The sequence below is a fragment of the Prosopis cineraria genome, unplaced genomic scaffold (assembly GCF_029017545.1).
Source record: "Prosopis cineraria cultivar Desert tree isolate PC_DT_omini unplaced genomic scaffold, ASM2901754v1 PC1718, whole genome shotgun sequence".
Taxonomy (NCBI): Eukaryota; Viridiplantae; Streptophyta; class Magnoliopsida; order Fabales; family Fabaceae; genus Prosopis; species Prosopis cineraria.
The window spans coordinates 9,736-28,731 of record NW_026557043.1 but is presented as its reverse complement, the minus strand read 5'-3'; the positions used below and the strand labels follow the sequence as shown (position 1 = coordinate 28,731).

General features: G+C 31.6%; 2 protein-coding genes across 8 annotated transcripts; both read right to left on the bottom strand.

The window, feature by feature from the left end:
• Positions 1-313: 313 nt before the first annotated feature.
• On the bottom strand, positions 314-3,444 carry LOC129300712 (exosome complex component RRP41-like). Of its 2 annotated transcripts, none has more exons than XM_054939289.1 (6): positions 3,203-3,444; positions 1,854-1,932; positions 1,647-1,749; positions 1,434-1,554; positions 908-996; positions 314-448 (listed from the first exon to the last, which is right to left on the bottom strand). In XM_054939289.1, exons 1-6 carry the CDS (start codon positions 3,336-3,338, stop codon positions 329-331), a joined length of 648 nt encoding a protein of 215 aa, XP_054795264.1. In that variant the 5' UTR covers positions 3,339-3,444; the 3' UTR covers positions 314-328. The 2 variants fall into 2 exon arrangements, with proteins under 2 accessions (XP_054795264.1, XP_054795263.1); XM_054939288.1 differs by having other exon boundaries at positions 314-490; positions 3,203-3,437.
• A 3,610-nt stretch (positions 3,445-7,054) lies between these two features.
• LOC129300713 (receptor-like serine/threonine-protein kinase NCRK) lies at positions 7,055-13,910 on the bottom strand. Of its 6 annotated transcripts, XM_054939291.1 has the most exons (11): positions 13,763-13,910; positions 13,538-13,613; positions 10,964-11,189; positions 10,654-10,761; positions 10,387-10,500; positions 9,760-10,032; positions 9,366-9,607; positions 8,954-9,250; positions 8,356-8,589; positions 7,834-8,064; positions 7,055-7,680 (listed from the first exon to the last, which is right to left on the bottom strand). In XM_054939291.1, the coding sequence occupies exons 3-11, from the start codon at positions 11,031-11,033 to the stop codon at positions 7,423-7,425; spliced, it is 1,827 nt and encodes a 608-aa protein (XP_054795266.1). In that variant the 5' UTR covers positions 11,034-11,189; positions 13,538-13,613; positions 13,763-13,910; the 3' UTR covers positions 7,055-7,422. The 6 variants fall into 6 exon arrangements, with proteins under 6 accessions (XP_054795266.1, XP_054795270.1, XP_054795267.1 ...); XM_054939295.1 differs by lacking the exons at positions 13,538-13,613; positions 13,763-13,910 and adding an exon at positions 12,360-12,528; XM_054939292.1 differs by lacking the exons at positions 13,538-13,613; positions 13,763-13,910 and adding an exon at positions 12,253-12,376.
• Between the last annotated feature and the right edge of the window lie 5,086 nt (positions 13,911-18,996).

Genomic DNA, 18,996 nt, shown 5'->3' with positions numbered 1-18,996 from the left:
AATACAACACACAACACAAAGCAGTTCGTTGCAATCAGTAAAAGAAGAAAAAGTGTCCAAAGTTTTTGACAGAAGAAATTCCATTAAGAAAAGAAAGAGCATGAGAAATATTCAATCCAAGAAAACGATCACAGTCTTGAAACAGAGTAACATATAAAATTCCAAAGAAACCTAGTCGGAGAGAAAGCTGTCCAATCTCTTTGCATGTCAGAAATAGCGAATCCATTAAAAAGACATTGTGTGGAGCACTAAAGATAATTCCATCCCATAAGGAATTTGAAGGCAAGAAATGATCACGTTGAAGTTGTTTACAAATTTCAAGAACATATTATAACCGTACCTCGTTAATCTTTGGGGTGGACCAATCCCCGGTGACAGTGAGCTGGGTGATCTCATAACGAGAAGGCATGCAAGTTATCATTAAGCTTCCATCTTGACAGCTTTCCTCCTCCAAAATAGGATCAATAACAAGGTTCTTACCGAGACAACTCTGGGACAAAGAACAAATCAATGCGACTATTATAACAACTTAAACAAGTCTCTTGGAGCAGCAAAGTCAACTAGTGAGTAGAATTTGGCATCTCCCAAAGAAATATTGCATGTAATCCTACGTGCCATTGTGCATAGAATATGGTGACTCCAGAAAAGTAGAAAGTTGGGGTAAATACAAAAAAAAAGAGAGAGGTGTTTTTAGGATGGAAAAGAGAATAATAAATAATTTAGCAAGTTTGAAGCTACCCCCAACTCAGAACAGAAAAGAGAAACAGGTGACGAAGATGATGATATGATGATAGTATAAGACAAAGAATTTAATGGGGAAAAATTTAAATGAGAGATGAAACAGCTTAGGCACCCAACAGAACAAGCACAGATTGGAGAAAGTAGCATATATGAGCGAGATCCATACCACAGAAACTGAGGCAACAAGGTCATACATCATTACTCCAGCATCTGCTAGGGCAAGGCTAGCACATGATATGACAACTGGGAGATCACCTGCCGCAAGCCCAACAACATTACTACTGCTAGAAAGTACAAGATTATGGGCCGTTTGAAGCTTAGAGAATAGTAAAATAATATCAAATCAAATGGAACAAAATTTGCCTGATGATATTGATTACATTGCTTCTCCATCTGATCCAAGTTTATAAAAAATTGCTCCTCATAACTTATAAAACACATTGCAAAAGAAAATAAAAAACATAATGAAGAGCTGGTTCTCACACAAGTTACAAGCAACTACAAAGAATTACACAACAAATAACCTCTGCTTTCAATATGTTATCAAAGTCTATACAAGTGACTCAATCAAAGAAAAAATGTTTTCACATTTATGGAAGTCAACAAAGATTGGCTGAGGCAATACATAAATGACTGACACCAAGGTAAACCAATGTATCATGTAGAAACACCATTATAAACTGCAAACTTACTGCCACCAGATTCCAGTACCAATGCAAAAACATCCACGGTGGTCTTGGGAAAAGTTTCCAACATTATTGAACCCTCCAAAGCTTTATGAAGCATCGCAGTGTACTCTTTATTGTCCAATCCCTAGCTTGATATGTTTGAATATTAATTTCCACTCAAGATAGCAAAGAGAAAGCCAAAATAGAAGAATTAAAATCTAAAATTATGTTATATACCTGGCCACGAATTGGAGTTGCAAATGTTGTAAAGCTTACATTGCAATTTAGACGCCCTATGTCACTGTACATCATGGCCTTCTTACTCTCTCTTGGCCCAAACCTATATTGAAGAACACAAATAATATTTTACATTAGCTGGAAAGCACAAGCAGTAGCGAATTGGTATAATAAGTCACTAATATGTAAAGTGAAAGATTCACTTACACGGATACAATGACCTTGGTACTCCCAAACTCTGCATAAGCAGATCCAGAGGCAGCATTCACAGCACCAGTTCTGAAAACTGAACCACCAACAAAAAAAAAATTCTCCTTAATAAATTTTTTTAACCAAAAGACCACTGAGATAAAGATTTTGGAGCAGCAAAAAGATTTTAGAGCAAAAATGGAGGATATATCCACTATAAACATTCTGTCAACTTCAAACTTAAATGCCCTAATCCCAAAAGTTCAATTTATAACTACATTCAAACAATGAATCGTTACAACTTGAGAAGAGTTTTAAATAGAAACATTTAAGCCTAACATTCATGAAATTCACCCTGATAATGATAAAATGAAAGTAATGCATTTATTTAATAATAAGTCTTATAATGAGTAATTTTAAAATTTTTGATCAACATGCACCTCAACATTTTATCTCAATTACTAGTAGTTCATCATGCACTGAGCTAGAAATGCCTAATAAATGAAGCTTACCGGAACCTCGTAATTAACAATAACTTGGTGTAGATGTAGTTCTACATTAACGATCATCATAAACTTACTCATACAGAAACCTTATCTTAGTGAAACTTTGCAAAGTTATGAATAACGCTTAACTGCTTAAGCTTAATATACCAAAGACTAGATAAAAGGACCGTGTACAATTGAATTAAAATGCCGTCTCAGGATGAAAAGGCGTCTGCACCCACACAACTTGGAGTAACTAAAACGACTTTGAATTTTAAGGAATCAATAACCGCAGAAGCTGAAAACAACTAGTAAAAATATAGCAATAACTTTTTTAAGAAAGTATGTATTGAATACTCCGAGCCACAAGTTTCCTGATTCAGTTAGCACAAACATCAAAAACATCTGCCGGGAAAAATCAAGTACATGCATGATATATGCATCTTTAACATATACTTTGACTCCCACAATGATGCCAGAAAATGTACTCTAGTAAATTCACTTTAAAATGAGCCAACTTTAAAGTCTCCAAGCAATAAAAAGCAAGCTTAAACACTTATAGTGCATTCGAACCTAATTAACGCCGCAGACGCGCCGCATGGCATGACTTTTTTTTAATCCAGCACATTGAGAATGAAAATGTTACACGAGTCACACATATTATATTTTTTATAATGTAAAAGAGGAATAGGAAAACCGATGAAATATTCCGGTGAATCAATTTGATCTTATCAACTTTGCATAGAGCAGGAGCTTAAAAACCGCATTCAATATATCACGATCAAGCTTACAAGCCCACAGAGAAAACCTAATAAAGAACAAATCATTACAAGGACGCTAACACACAAAAATCAAATATACAGAAATGTTTCAGTGGCTTACAAGCGGGCCTGCACTGGTGAAAGCCACGGCCATCGGGTCGGCGGACCCAATCTTCATTGAAAATAGGAGCCTTGGTTTTCTCGGTGGTCGAAGACGGCGAGTAGGTCGTCGAAGTTGCAGCAGCTTTTCCGGCCATTCCCAATGACGAACCTTCTCGGTTGCTAAAAGTAGCGAATACTGTGTCCGGCACACAGTGAGCCCTGCTTAACACGACGCAAATACAAGGGAACCAAATCAGTGCAATTTCCTGTACTTCTGTACTGCTTCAGCCCAGAAAAAAAAAAAAAAAGGTTCTGTTTATTTTTTTATTTATTTCTTGTTAGAATCTTTTCAATCAAGATATTATATTTTTTATTTTTTACCAAAAAAAGATATTATATTTTTTTATTTTCAATTTTAATTACAATTTTGTTCTTAATTCAAACCAAACACAAAATCATAAATTGTAATTTGTAATTGTAAATTATAAATTATATAGTTACTAATCAATGTAAAACTTAAAATTCAACCCGATGGTCGATGGGTTGTGGAGAAATTAAATTAAATAAATAGTAAATAAAATATATTGTAGATATTAAGTGTATCTGTCCCTGTATTTAATCACTTATATAATCATATAGATAAAAAAATTGAAATTCAAGGCAATTTGACCTCCATGCTACAAAAAAAAAAATTGTTTTCCCATACACTATACTTTTAAACATATTTTTTCCAGATGGTATAAAGACTTGATTTATATTAGATTGAGATTCAATTTTTTTTTTTAACATATAGAAGTATAGAACTTGGCTACAATCAAGCCGAGTTTATACTCATAATTACAAAAAAAAAAAGTCTACATCTAACTTATGATAGCTTATCATTTTAATTTTTAAGTATCTCTCTCTGACTTTCTACTTTCTCTCTCCCTCTTTATGTGCATGAGTCATATACATATTAGTGTGTTGTGTATAATATGTGGTGGTGTGGTTTTTTTAACTTCAACATATAAGGAGGTTTTTGTTATATATAATATAAATAATATAATAAATTTATAATTGTAAGTTCTATATGAAAAATTATGAAATACCTTAAAGAAGATATCACATTTAAAAAAAAATCTTTGTATACAACAATAACACATAACTATATGGATTTGTCTTCAATGTATAAAAATTAATTGATTAAAAAAAATTGGTGGATCCTACATATTTAATTTAAAAAATTAAATTAAATTTTAAATTTTTTTATAATATTTATCAATTAATTATCTAAAAGTATTTTGAAATGTCTAGATTTAATATTAATTTTGTAATAATTTTAAAAAATTTCAATTTAATTTTGTAATAATTTTGCAATTTAATATTGAGTCTAGACATTTCACAATTCATTTAGATAGTTAATTTATAAATATTATAAAAAATTTAAAATTAAATTAAATTATTCAAATTAAATATATATGATCTACCTTTTTTTTTAATCACTCAATTCCTATACACTGAAGACAAGCCCATGTATTTGTGTGTTGTTATTGTATACAAAGATTTTCATTTTTAATGTGATATCTTCTTTAAGGTATTTCATATTTTTTCATATAGATAATTACAATTATAAATTTATTATATTATTTATATTATATAAAACAAAATCCCCACTTATATGTTAAAGAAAAAAAAACCACACCACTACATATTATACACAACACACCAATATATATATATATATATATATATGAATCACACACACACAAGGGAGAGAGAAAGTAGTAAAAATAGGAAAAAGATACTTAAAAATTGAAATGGTAGGCTATCCTAAAATAGGTATAGACTTTTTTTTTAATAATTATGAGTACAGAACTTGATTTGATTGTGGCCAAGTTCTATACTTCCATATGTTAAAAAAAAAAAATTGAATCTCAATCTGATATAAACTAAGCCTCAAATTTGTAGCATTTAGAAATATTTTAGAAAGCATAGTATATGGATAAATAATTTTTTTTTTCCGTATTGAGGTCAAATTGTCTCAAACTCAACGTGATATTTGTTTATATGTATATAATATAAATTCATAGTAAAATGTTTTGCATCTTGATAATAGCAGTAATTAACAACGTAAATTTTAATATGGTTTCTTGATAAATAATAATAATGACGGTTCTTGGAGATTTTATTTGAAAATATTTAATGATATAATTTATAAAAATAATAGTTTTAGCCTTTAAAGTCATTTACAATGTCATTAAAAATAACAAATGTATCAGAAAACCACATTATTGATAACATAAAAGTAATACTCCCTCACCATTTTGGTAGAAGCAAATCTTGCGCATGATTCCTTTTTTTAATAAAAACTAACATGTTTCATATGCAAATAGTCAAATCTTCCCCCCATTAAAAGCTCTATATTAAATAAGTACCACTAAGTTAGAAATAAAGTTAAGCATAAATGATTAATAATAAGGGTATTTTAGCTTAAATAATTTAATCTGATTACCCAACTTTCTTGCTTCGGGTAAAATAGTTAAAATTTGCTTATACTTTAACATAAAGAGGCATTGCTGGTGATTAGAAAAAAGGAGAAATTGCATATGGTTTTATGGAGTAGATTTATTTATAAAGAAGTCTCACAAAAATTAAAAATTATAGCTAAGTCCCTTAGAACTTTAGTGTAATTTAAATTAAGGTGCAAAAATAATACTGTCTTTGTAATACATGATTAATTTAATGATTGAATATGTGAAGTTATAATTATAATAGTCAAAATGATAGTTATAAATTATTGATGAAATAATTATAAATAATTATTGTTAAATTTTGTTAGTAATGCATCATCAGTTTTACTCTTAAATATATAAAATTACAGTTATAAAATATTTAAGTGGCGGTTGTAAATTACTTATGAGGTAATTGTAAACAATTAAAACTTTAGGTTAAAGTATATATCTAATCTTTTAACTTTACACAATATTTTATTTTAATCCCTAATATTATAAAATATTTTTTTAATCATTTAACCCTAATACTATTAGTTTTATCCCAACAAATTCTTACATTAAATTTTTAAATATTGATGAAATATTATCAAATGTTGATATATTATGTTTAATTTTTAAAATAATAATGATTGATACAAAAAATAATTATTTAAAACTAACAATATTAAAATTAAAAAACTAAAAAAATACTTTACAAAATTAACTAACCAAATTGAATCTTATATAAAATTAAAGGGCTAAAAGTATATTTTAGCCAAAACTTTATTAGTAACACATGATTTATTGAATTGTTAGATATATAAAATTATAATAGTAAAATATTAGAGTGATAGTTATAAATTAATAGTGAGATAATTGTATACAATTAATATAAATTTATAATGCATAATCAATTTAACTATTGAATATGTAATGTTATAATTGAATACAAATTGAAATGATAATTATAAATTTTTTACAAAATAATTGTGAATTACATGATTGATGTGCTGTATTTTTAATAAGGACATTATCATCTTTACACAATTTTAAATTACACTTAAGTTTTAAAAAACTTAATATAATTTTTAAATTTCACAAAACATATTTATAAATAAATCTTTTTGGAGGAAAAATCTCTCCAACCCTATAATGACATCTACATGAAGGTTTGTGGTGCAGAGTCTCGATCTCCAATTCATTTCGTGTCTGACAAAATCACCACATTTTTTTCGTTTACTTTACGGGAACCAAAATTGTGTTACTGAAGGAAGTATTGCAATTTTTAGTGCCTTCTTGGTTCCTATGAATATTTGTCATGAAAAGATTATTTCTGATTCTTTTTTTTTTTTTTTTGGGTTCTCACCACCAAACTGGATCATATGATATGACAAAAAAAGTTGTGAGAACCTCGTCGCATTTTCTGATTTGGGGATGCGGTGTCCTCCCGAATCTCATTCCTTCTTCTATCAAAACAAATACATCATTTCAATATACAAGTTCCTATGACCAAAATCAAACTATAAACCTTTGCTGTGCTTGTATGAGGCATCTCCTCCGATTCCTCTCCAAATAAAGCAGAATCGGAATCTCCTATGCTTTTCTGTACAACACAAGAAAACCATAAATATATTTCTGCGCTTCCCTAACAGCACACCGCTACGCGCTATCCTTCTTTTATAAGCGTGGAAAAATTAAGATGAAGAAGTTCTTAAAAGTCAAAACCAAGTCGCTTTCTGTAAGATGTCCCATTGGAAGGTGTAAATTTTCAAAGAGAATTGCTGTTTGTCAGGCAGAATGATTCAAACCGAGGCTCAGTAAGGTCTACCGTTTCATCATCTGATCCATGCCAACCCTCTATTTTAGAAGTCAAGAGGATCACTCTCTCCATAGAAGCTGAAACTGTTTCTGCTCCTTCCTTTTTGTTCTCAACAATAAGATTTTGGTTAATACCTAATGGCAATGAATTTTGATCCGAAGACTTACTAGATGGAGCTTGCATTTTATTTTCTGCATCCTGAGGATCCTGAACAGTTCGTACATGTCAAAAAGGAGGAATAATAAGGTCACGAGGATATGGTTGAGTTCTCACTCTAAAAGATGATTATATATCTAGCTCAAGAACAAATTGAGAAGAAAGAATACTAAGAAATGAAGAGTTCGTAGAAAATGAGTTCACCTGAAAAAGGCTCACTGGAATGTTTATTCTCCTCCTAGGTTTATCGGGTGATATAGTTGAAAGGATTTGAACAACTTCACTCATAGTTGGCCTAGCATCAGGATCCAACAGCAGACACTCCTTGGCTAAGTACGCCATTATCTGCACCTCTTCTTCGGGGAAGTTTCCCTTCAACTGTGGATCCGCCAACTCTGTTATTACTCGCCTACTATCTTGCAAGCGAGGTGTAGCCTGGAACGGAACAAAAATACATGCTATATCAATATTAGAGTGTCCACATATATTTTAGCGGAACTCATAAGCAAAATATAGAATGAATTAAATACTGAAGCCCAGGCAAGATTGTAAGATGAAAATCAGATGCAACGAAAAAATGTAGGAGACAAGATGATTGGTAACTGTCAGAAGTTCAAGTCTGAGAATTTAATATTATAGCATAGGCAAACAATTAGGTATGGAAGATCTTCACAAGATGAAAAATGAAAAATTCAATATTAACTTCGTAAGTATGATATGCGATACCCATATGACTAGGCTTTCTTCCTTGCTGGTGGATTTATGGATAGGCTGCCGACCACTCATGAGCTCAAGAAGAACCACCCCAAAACTAAAGACATCAGACTTGCAAGACGCTCTTCCAAAAATTGCATACTCAGGTGCAAAATAGCCAAACGTCCCCTGCATTCTAGCTGGAGAATTGGAACAGCTTGGGGGATCATCAACTCTCAAGTTTTTAGCCAAACCAAGGTCAGTTATCTGCAAGTTGATATAGTCAAACGATTATAAAAGGATGCCTTTCTGAATTGCGTCAAAAATAACACCTATGGCTGACAGATTTAACTCCATATTTCTCAAGAAACAAAGGCCTCAGCAGATTTCCAAAAGAAACTTAATATGAGATGAAGTTTTCTATAATATTTTTCCTCTTTTTTTAAAAGAAACACTTCGTAGAATCTATATTATCATCCCTTACCGTTATTAATGATCAGATGAGCACCTGCACCCCATGTATTGCATAGAATTTAAAGAATGAATTGCATTATTCACAACTTGTAAATAGTATAAATTGCTACAAATTTTATATTTTATATTGATATTGATGACGATTTAAGGTTCATACTTTTGCCTGCCAATTTTCATCCAGAAGAATGTTAGTCGATTTGACATCTCTGTGCAGAATTCTTGGAGCAGCAGCCTCATGGAGATATTCCAAGCCTCTTGCCGTTCCTATTGCAATTGTTACCCGAGTAGCCCAACCCATAATTTCTCCAGAAACTCCATCCAAACAGTCCCTCAAATTGCCATTGGCCATATACTCAAACACTAGTAACCTTTCAACATGTTTGCCTTTTAGTTCTGAACAGTATCCAAGTAAAGGCACAAGATGGCAATGATGGAGCCTAGATAATAGTTCAATCTGCAAAAAAGAACACATTGCTAACAGTTCACCATCTATATAGATAAGAATTACAACATAGCATGATCAACCAAAGGCAAAGAGTACTAATGTAACATTATAAAGTGGAACAAACCTCTGTCAAAAATACAGAGTCAGCTTCAGGCCCTCCTTGAGATTTTAGTCGCTTAATTGCCACATCACTGCCATCTTTCAGCTGACCACGATATACATAGCTACTTCCACCAAGTCCAATAAGATTGGAAGCTGAAAAGTTTTCAGTTGCATTTTCCAATTCAGCAAATGAAAATTGAATAATTTTGCCTTGAAAAGTTTCTGTTCTGCTCCCAAACAAGAAAGAGGCCTTTTTAAAGCACCCTACATGAACAAACAGAAAATGGTCATTAAGAAATAAATGACAATGGCATGCTAAAAGAGGAACTTAATATTACACATTAAGTCACGGAAGGTTAAGACTGAAAAGATACACTTGAATCAAGAAAATGACACAACACGAAGAATCAACTAACCTGTAATATGATTAACGGGCGAATTTATGGCAATTTTTGTTTCTAGCACCGAAGAAGTCCCGTTACTAATTAAGTTGGTGGTGCTATTGCAACTTGTTTCCTTATCTGATGAGATCATTGGCGATTGAATAGGACATCGGTCCTTCCAGAAGACATAGCATGTGAACGAGGCAAGAAATGCAACTGTTGTACATGCAACACATACTAATAGAATGACTATTATAATCTTGCTGGATATATGTTTCTTTGAATCTTGTGACATGGGGAGAGATCCTACATAGCATTCAAAAAGAACATAAGCTTGGTTTCTAAAAGAGACATACCGATGACTTTCATTTCATCAAAATAAAAGATGGTATATGTTATCCCTAGGAGTAATATAATCAAAGTTGAGAGGCAAGGAAAAGAGAAGGAGGAAAAAAACTATAGATGTGATGCTTTCCTGTAAGAATAAACAGTCTGTTGTGGAAGTATCTTGTATTTAATCTCCATGATAAAATTTTTACCAAGAAAGGCATATCTTCCAATATAAAAATGCTTCAAAACAGATAAAATCAATTTAATAATCAACAATTAGTGAAATTATTTAGAAAAGAATGCAGGAATCGGAAGAAAGAGAGAGTATACCCCAGGTGCACTTGCAGGCTGTAAAGCAATGAGGACTATGGCCATCTACTGCCACTTTAGGAAACCCGTTGGGATCACATATGCATGTCCATTTAGATCCACTCTCTTTGGCATCTACAGTGAAGATAAAGAAGTTACTGCACAGTATCATAGTATCCGCTAATTATCTATAATGGATAACATGTTATCCATTCCTACAGAAAGCATATTGGTTGCTAAGAATGGAGATCGCTCTTTGCCATATCCTGCATTTTTACTGAAACATACCTGAACGGCAATCGCAGGATGTAGAACAGTTCGCAATAGAGTCCTGGTTCCCTTGGAAAGAACATCTACATACCCACTTGCTATGGCCAGAAGTATCAGATTGTTGATCTGCCAGGAAACAATTCTGAGTGAGAAAAAGATTTGCAGCTGATTTGGATTTTACTCTTCATTGAGGAGAAATTTGTACACTGTACATAAATCCTCTATTTCAAAGACAACATCACGTGCTCAAACAATTAGAATACAAGAAAACATAGTTACTACAATTAGATAACTGAACTCCGAAGATAGAATAAATTGTGACACTAACCACAAAGTGAGGATCGAAGCAAGATCAAGCAAATTACAAAAGAGAAAACAACTTCGAGCTGGGGCTTCATTTATTCCAACCCATACACTGAAGCAACTGATAAAATTGCTATCAAGTTGCCATCATGAACCTAATTCGCCGGTGAAGAGATCGCAATTGAACATGACAAAAGTGGCTTCAACTGGAAAAGCTTTACGAAAGAGAATGAATTTACACTTCAAATTTCCTGGGTTAGATCGAACGGTGGAAACAAAGAAGCAAAGTTAGTGATATAATGAATTAAGTAAAGACGACAGCAAGGCAGCAATCCATAAACAGACAACCCCCAAACCACAGGTTTCATTTTCACTTGTCCTATGATGCAGAGAGAGAATGCCGAACATTTCATTTTTAACTTGGGAGAAGTTCTCTTCTCTGACCCGAATTAGGGGGCCCGTCAATGCATACAATGTAAAGAAAGTAGGAAAGAATAAATTCATGGTTGGCCAACAAACACTCGAATCAACTTTATCCTTCCTTCTTACGGAAGATATATACACGCAGGGAGTACATCGACTCGATAGTAAATATCATCTTCTGTTACATGACTTAATTTGTCATCATTTTTACACGAATTTTTTCATGACCTTGTATTTAAAAAAAAAATCATTTTCGACAAAACGAAAAAAAAACCCCAAAAAAAACAGAAGTTCAGTTAATAGTTATCTGCGGTCAGGAATAGCTGGCTCGTGTAAATTCACGACTAAATTTCATAAATACAGTTAGGGGGCTGGTGGGAAGAATCGTACACAAGTTAGCTGATTGAAAAGAGTCTGGAGCAACTGTGAATGATAAACCACAGTTTGCACTTGGAACTATTTTCCTAATCAAAAGTATGTATATTTTTATCTGGAAGTAAAGAAAAATCAAGAATTGTTCTTTGGCACAACCTGGATAAATAAGATCACAGGCATGGAACAGCAAAGCAATGAACTTATTGCAAACAAAGGCTATACAGCGAGCAGAGTCCCTATTCTATTTTCTCAGTTCTCTAAAATTAACGAGTTCGCTGAAATGAAAGTATTCCGACGAAAGCGATTTGACTAAAAGTGCACTTATCCTCACCAAGCCAACGGAAACATATGACCCAGCATTAATATCATGATAATCCAAGACAGTGAATCGTTCACAATCCAAAGCTAAGACTAGTCTGATAAATCATAAATGACACGGCTAGGAGGATAAAGAACACTGGGTTTATAAAATGACGCACAAGAGGTAATAAGACTTTAAAAAGAATCATCTGCTACCTTGCTGAAAGCGACACCTTCCCTAACAGACAAGGACCATTAACCCTCTACAGCTCCACTACTCAGCCAAGACCAGCTCAATTAGTCACTCTTATCTGGGTTCATACCTTAAAACAAATGATTGAATTGGATCATAACAGAAGGGGGAAAAAATCAACGGTACGTAGTAGTTTCCGGCTAAAAGAAGAGAATATGATAAGGAAAAGAAAATATAGATGCAGAAATGCTTTCTCTGCGGGAGATGTATACGACGGCTACATGTAACTTTGCTTTCAAGTTCCAAAGGCATATGTATGTTCCAAAGCCAATCAATAAGGTGAATTGTAAAGTTGAAGACTGAAATGGTATTATTATAAATCAATTAGCGGTTGATTTAATTGGACCCGGTTATTTCTCGAAAAAAAAAACTATCTACACAGTTTCATGTTTATTAAAAAAAAACATGATCACAAGTATTAAATTAAAATTATAAAAATTTTATTTAAAAATGCTTATCAAGTTTGGCAACAATATTTTACAAATATTATTAATTACAATTCTGCATTCAATTTTCAATTTTTTAATTAATACATACGTGTAATATTATAGAAACCCTTCAAGAAGCTCACAGAAGAACTAATACGCATCAATAATGTAAATTGGTGGGTCTTACATTCCTTTCAAATCATTAATGGTAGGAACATCCACCAACTATTTTATAAATAAAATATAAAATTGAAGATAAATAAAATTAAAATTTATATATCTAATATAGAAAAAATTAACTTATTCTGTATCATATTTACCTACTATAACTTTGATATAATCAAATAAACGAGCTATGTCCTGCTTTCCCAGTCAAACAATATGAAGAATAATTCATTTATTTTTCTCCCATAATGTTTCCCTTTGTAATCTTTTTATCAAACAAAACAAAGAGAAGTTAAAAAAAAAAAAAAGGGTCAGTCCAAATCCAAATTCTTTATCATTAGAACATGCAGTAAAAATGAGAGGTAGCAGACATCTCACTATCTGAGGATAGTGGGGTCAGCGGCTGATTGGATTAATGTGTAGGCCCGTGCTTGATTAGACAGAGAGAATCGAAACGGTTGACTCCCGAATCGTCAGATAATTTATAGAAACAAAATTAAAACGCATTGATCTTTACAGAAATAATTAATTCCCCGCTAAAGAAAGTTGCAACTAAAGTAGGAAACCAAGTTGGTAGAAGAGATGATGATTGCTGGACCCAACATGAATTGCGCTGGGGAAAGAATGAGAGAGGGGGGGTTATGATAATGAATACCTCTGCTGATCAGCATCTGCTTGGCTCCAGAAACTGAATAATTCCAAACGTTACCATTGGTGAAACCGTTTATGATCTGCAGAAACGAACGGCTTCATGAGAAAATGCAGCAATTAGCCAATTACTGTTATGACTTGGAAAAGTGAAAATTAGATACAGTGAGCTGCAAGTAGAATGGAATCAGGTATTCATGGGCGAGGGAAATGCAAAGAAGAAGGCACTTACATACATTGGCAGGGGGAAAGGGCGAGAGCACTGAAGCCATGCGCAGTAGCTGACGGGGGCGGTCCCTTCCTCTAGTATCAAATCGGTGGAAGATCACGTGACAGGCGGCGCGCCTGCCGAGACATCCCCATCGTCTCTTGATCTTTCGTTTCTTTCTCACTTCCCCTGTTTCTCTCTCTCACTTAAAGGATGCGCTGCCTCACTTTTGACCAGAAGGTGATAAAACCTAAAAAGTGAAAAAATCCTTGTTTGTAAAATATATATGATATATGAAATTACGTGTAAAGGATGCAGCTTATCATACATTTTAATTATGTATGTTAATATTAAAATTAGGATTAAAAGTTCAATTTTAACTCTTACTCATTTTCGAGGAACGTTGAACGTAACACAGTCAAAAAATTTCATACTTATTTTTCACAAAGTTATAGTTTATCAAATTTAATTAAAATTATTGAATACTTATTATGGTAAAAAAAGATTTATCATGATAATAAAAGGGTAAAACATACTTTCACAAACCCTATCATGTACTTGTTGCCTATTGGTATCCCATTTAAAAAACTAATAATTGAATTTAAGAAAATCAAGACAGCATAAGTTTAAATGATACATCAAGCACAATCAATAGTTCATAAAAGCGACTCAAGAACACCCATAAACCAAAAATTGAACTTTCATTGAATAATCACACTTTCCAAACAATAGATTTTGATCCACACAATCCAAAAATGGACCTAAAAAATACTTTTTACAATTTAACAACATCATCCAATCAAAGTCTACTTTCAAGAGTTTACTTAGTCACAACACATTCATATTTGACAACATTCCAACTTTCATGTCATAATTTACTATTTAAAATTTTTAAAAGATTGATCATAGCATCAATATCTCAAGTAAATAATTAGACCATGAAGGACAAATAGAATTCTCATGACAAGATATACCAATCAAGTAAAAGGCCAAGAAGGACATGCATAATCCTCAAGGCAATATATATGGAGTTACATGCTTAGCAACAAAAATCATAATCTTCATTGGTTAGCAAAACATACATCATATAATTAACATAAGGAGGTAACATGAAAGAGATGGTGTCTCATATACCAATTTGTACCTCTGGTGCTCTTCTGGCTACACTTGCTCTGGTAAAAATGTTAACCACGAGAAATGAGACACAAAAGTCCTAATAACCAATACTAAAATGCAACAACACACACAAAGCAATTAATCATATGATTGCTAAGTGAGCATATAAAATTAACATTTCATGGATATGATATGTATATACAACTAGACAAAAATAAATGTGCATGACTATACCTTATATCGCTTCATACTCCATATTCGACATTGAGCCACCCAACCAAAAGTGAGTCAATCCAAGCTATTAGCTAATTGTTGGGTCCAATGAGGGCTTACCATGTGATAAATCCCAACTAGATAAAATCCCTATCGAACAATTTCAAAATAACCTGACAAGTCACGCACTATGTATCCAAACAGAATCATATTTCTAATTCAATTGAAAAAAATATATCTCTATATAAAAATATTTTATTCATATCAACATATATTCACTTGCATATTTAATAACCTACTTGGCAATTAATTTTCCAGACAACAAACATACAATTTTATAATGTAATATTTTCCAATCAATATATCAGTTTAACAAATTATGCATGATAAATCGCAAAGTACTCACTGTAACAAACTAGTAAATGCTACCTTTGCTCCAAGAAAATCATATTCCTCATTACCCTCTTTGTCAACACCATCTATACAATTATTTCATAATATTGAATATTAATTTCATATTAAAATTAACAAATAACTCTAATCATGGAGTTGGGAGGCTTAGGCCTAATCCATAATTAGAACTAGATCAAGGTTAGTACCCATTTTAACCTTTTCAAAAATTCTCTTTAAAATTTTCTTACACTTATAAACTCTAATTAATTCTCAAATCACTACCGACATCAATATTTCATCATCATATAGTCATAAATTCATCCAAAAATAAAAAATTATCCTCAAGCGTTAAATCATCATTTTAACACCTTAGAAACATTTATCTATGAGCAAATAAACAACCAGGCATCAAAAAACATCATAACAATTCAAATTAATCCTTAGATTCAACCTTAGAGGCTTAGGATTTTACCCAAAATTTTCAAATTCAAATTTAGACCTCAAATAAATGTTCTATAGTATTTATTACACTCCTAACAATCTCAATAAATATATTACATCATATATTCATATCAACCAAAAAATTATGCCCAAGTAGAGCTCGACCAAAGCTCCTCTCTAATTTTCTCTCCTCCCTCACATTTCTAATCAAAAATGCAACCAAGGACGTGTAAGGTTGCCCTTACTATCCAATACTTAACCACAAATCTTAATGGTAGTTAAGGGATTATTATCTCATTAAGAAAGTCATTAATTTCAAGTGATAAAAATTTTTGAGATGTGATTCCAAATTTTCAACTTTAAAACACAATAAATAATCCTTTATAAGCCAAAAATAAGAGTAAGAATGTTTATGGAAGCATAAAATACCAATTTGTTACAAAGCATTTGCATTAAGGGTGAAAATATCATTTCAGTGCAGAAAAAGAGAGGTGTGGTGTGGCATGTCACACACACGCTGTGACATTCTCTCTCCATGCCATGCGTCACAATGCATTATACAAAATTGGCAACTCTATTGTTGTCATTTGACAACAATAAGGATGAACTTTCTACGTGCCTCAATTCTTCATCTGACATTCAATTGAGGTGATCTAAATGTTTATAAAAAGTTCTTTCAAAGCTCTAACTAATGGCATTGATTTTTCTTAAAAATATTTTCTCAATTAAAAGTTAGACACCTAAATGCCAACTTACTCCTTCTAACCTTTAAATTTACAACTAGAGTGTTCGATTTTAATTCCAAGTACCAAAAGCTAACAACTACAACTAGGCAACACCTATGCAATACACCACAGCACTCCAATAACATATACATCACAATTTTAATGCTTAACCCTATAATTTCAAAAATAACAAGGGAGCTAATTTCTCATACATCATGTAACACACCAAAATTTTTTTTTAATAATTTAATTCAACCATAGTTGGGTTACAGCCACCCAACACATTTTTATATCAATAATTTTGATATAAAATATTTTATAATTGGCTTCAACTCACACACTATAACATTTCAGATAAATTTTTACCTCCCACATGCCATTAGGCTAAATCACATTTGTCCATCCTTATACTCCCAACAAGTAAACTAAATCACATTTGTCCATCCTTATACTCCCAACAAGTAAAATAAGCAATTTAGTCAATTTTCAACACAAGCCAGTTATTTGGCCTTATAATCATGCCATTTTAACTAATCCAAAGTAAACCAAATATTAAAATTACAGTCATCCAAATTGTACCAAAAATAGAAATAGTTTGAAAGGCATGATTACATTTATATATTCATATAATTGACAATAAACAAAAAGCCCTAATATTGGCAATATAACACATTATAAATCATAAATTAAATACCCAAAAGAGACAGTGGATCTATACCACTAAGTCTCTGGGACTCCTCCACGTGTCACTCGTGGCTCTTCTCCTGAAAATTGTTAACCACATAATGAGACTCAAAAGTCCCAATAACCAAAGCCAATTTATGATAGTGTATACAAACAGTTAAGTGTGTGCTTACTAAGTGAGAATTAAAAATAATATAATTCCAACAAATATAAAAAATATTACAATACACACAAACAACCATCCTTATATCCCTCCATTAACCTCGAGCCGTAGCCCTCACTCGGTGCTAAATTACCCGGCCAAAGGTAGATTAGCCCGAGCCCTTACAAGCCACCTATTGAGCTCCAATAGGGGCGTACCACGTGGCACATAAATACAACAATAATAGCAAGTCTCCCAACACCTCCCACAATAATCAAATAAATTTATAATAATATTGCACAATTATATAATATTACAAAATTTATAATTTTCTCAATAATCACCCAATTAACATGAAGTAACACTAATCATAAATTAAAGCATGGTTACCTTGTGGCTTTTTCAATAAATTATTCCTTAAAATTTCTCTCTCACCACAATCTTCACCAGTAATACAATCTACAAATAACATATTATTTATAAATATTAGTTTCAATTTTTGAAACTAATAAAATAATTCTAATAATAGAATTAAAAATATAATATAATTCCTAATTTCAATCTTAATACAAATCTATAGTTCATACTATTAAGTAAAATTTTTAACTCCTCTTTTAATTATCAATAAACATTGATAATCTAAAAATCAAATTTTAAACTAATTTCTATTATCAAAATTTTCTTTTTATTTTATAAATTCGTACCTAAAATACCCAAAATTAAAAATTGAGTCTCTAATTTAGAATCATAATCCTATAACCATAATAATTCATTTCTCATCCCAAATAATCATCTAAACCTCAATAAATCAACATATATTTTTAGATCTAGTCTAGAATTTGATCCATAAGCCACAAATTCAAAGATCATCAATAATTTATACTCTAGAACATTTATTATACTACTGACAACCTCAAAAATCATATTTATTCAACATAAATTCATCCCTCTTCCAGATCTTAAATTTTCTACCACTACAAACTCAGAAACCAAAGAAGAAAGATGACTAAGAAAAATTTTTAGAACACTTACTTAGTCTTGAAAAGCTTAAAATCACACCCTAAATATCCTATTAAAAACTCTTACCTTAAAACCCAGCACCGGTGAATTTGGCTCACAGATGCTCTCTCTGCCGAAGCTCACGCACGAAAGAAGGAATGAAGAAATGAAGAAACAGGTGAGTTTTTATAAAAATTCAGTGGGTCCCACATTTTTTTTAATTATTTTCTCTCTCTTCTTCTTCTTTTTTTTATTATTATTTTATTATTGTTACTGTTGAGGCGGCGGACGAAGCAAATTCGTTTTCTTCTTCTTCTTCTTCCTTTTTTTTTGCATACCTTTTTTATATAATAATAATTTAATAATATTTTTTTAATTATTTTTTTTTAAAAAAAATTAATTTAGAATTATATCCTAAGTTAGATTTAATGATCATTTTCTACTAATTTATTTACCTTTAAATATTATTTTTTTTTAAATTTTATTAATCCAAATTAACTATTAAAATTTAAATTGGGATGTTACACATCATATCTCACAAATCA

Bases quoted from the DNA above. Each gene is read 5' to 3' on its own strand.
- LOC129300713 (XM_054939291.1), bottom strand. From the start codon at position 11,033: ATGAAGCCCCAGCTCGAAGTTGTTTTCTCTTTTGTAATTTGCTTGATC. The intron at 9,608-9,759 runs GTTAGTTGATTC...TTGTTCATGTAG, and splicing joins GCCCGTTAATCATATTACAG to GGTGCTTTAAAAAGGCCTCT. The intron at 9,251-9,365 runs GTTTGTTCCACT...TCTTTTTTGCAG, and splicing joins ACTCTGTATTTTTGACAGAG to ATTGAACTATTATCTAGGCT.
- LOC129300712 (XM_054939288.1), bottom strand. From the start codon at position 3,338: ATGGCCGGAAAAGCTGCTGCAACTTCGACGACCTACTCGCCGTCTTCG. The intron at 1,555-1,646 runs GTATATAACATA...ATATCAAGCTAG, and splicing joins CAACTCCAATTCGTGGCCAG to GGATTGGACAATAAAGAGTA. The intron at 997-1,433 runs GTAAGTTTGCAG...GGCTTGCGGCAG, and splicing joins GGTACTGGAATCTGGTGGCA to GTGATCTCCCAGTTGTCATA.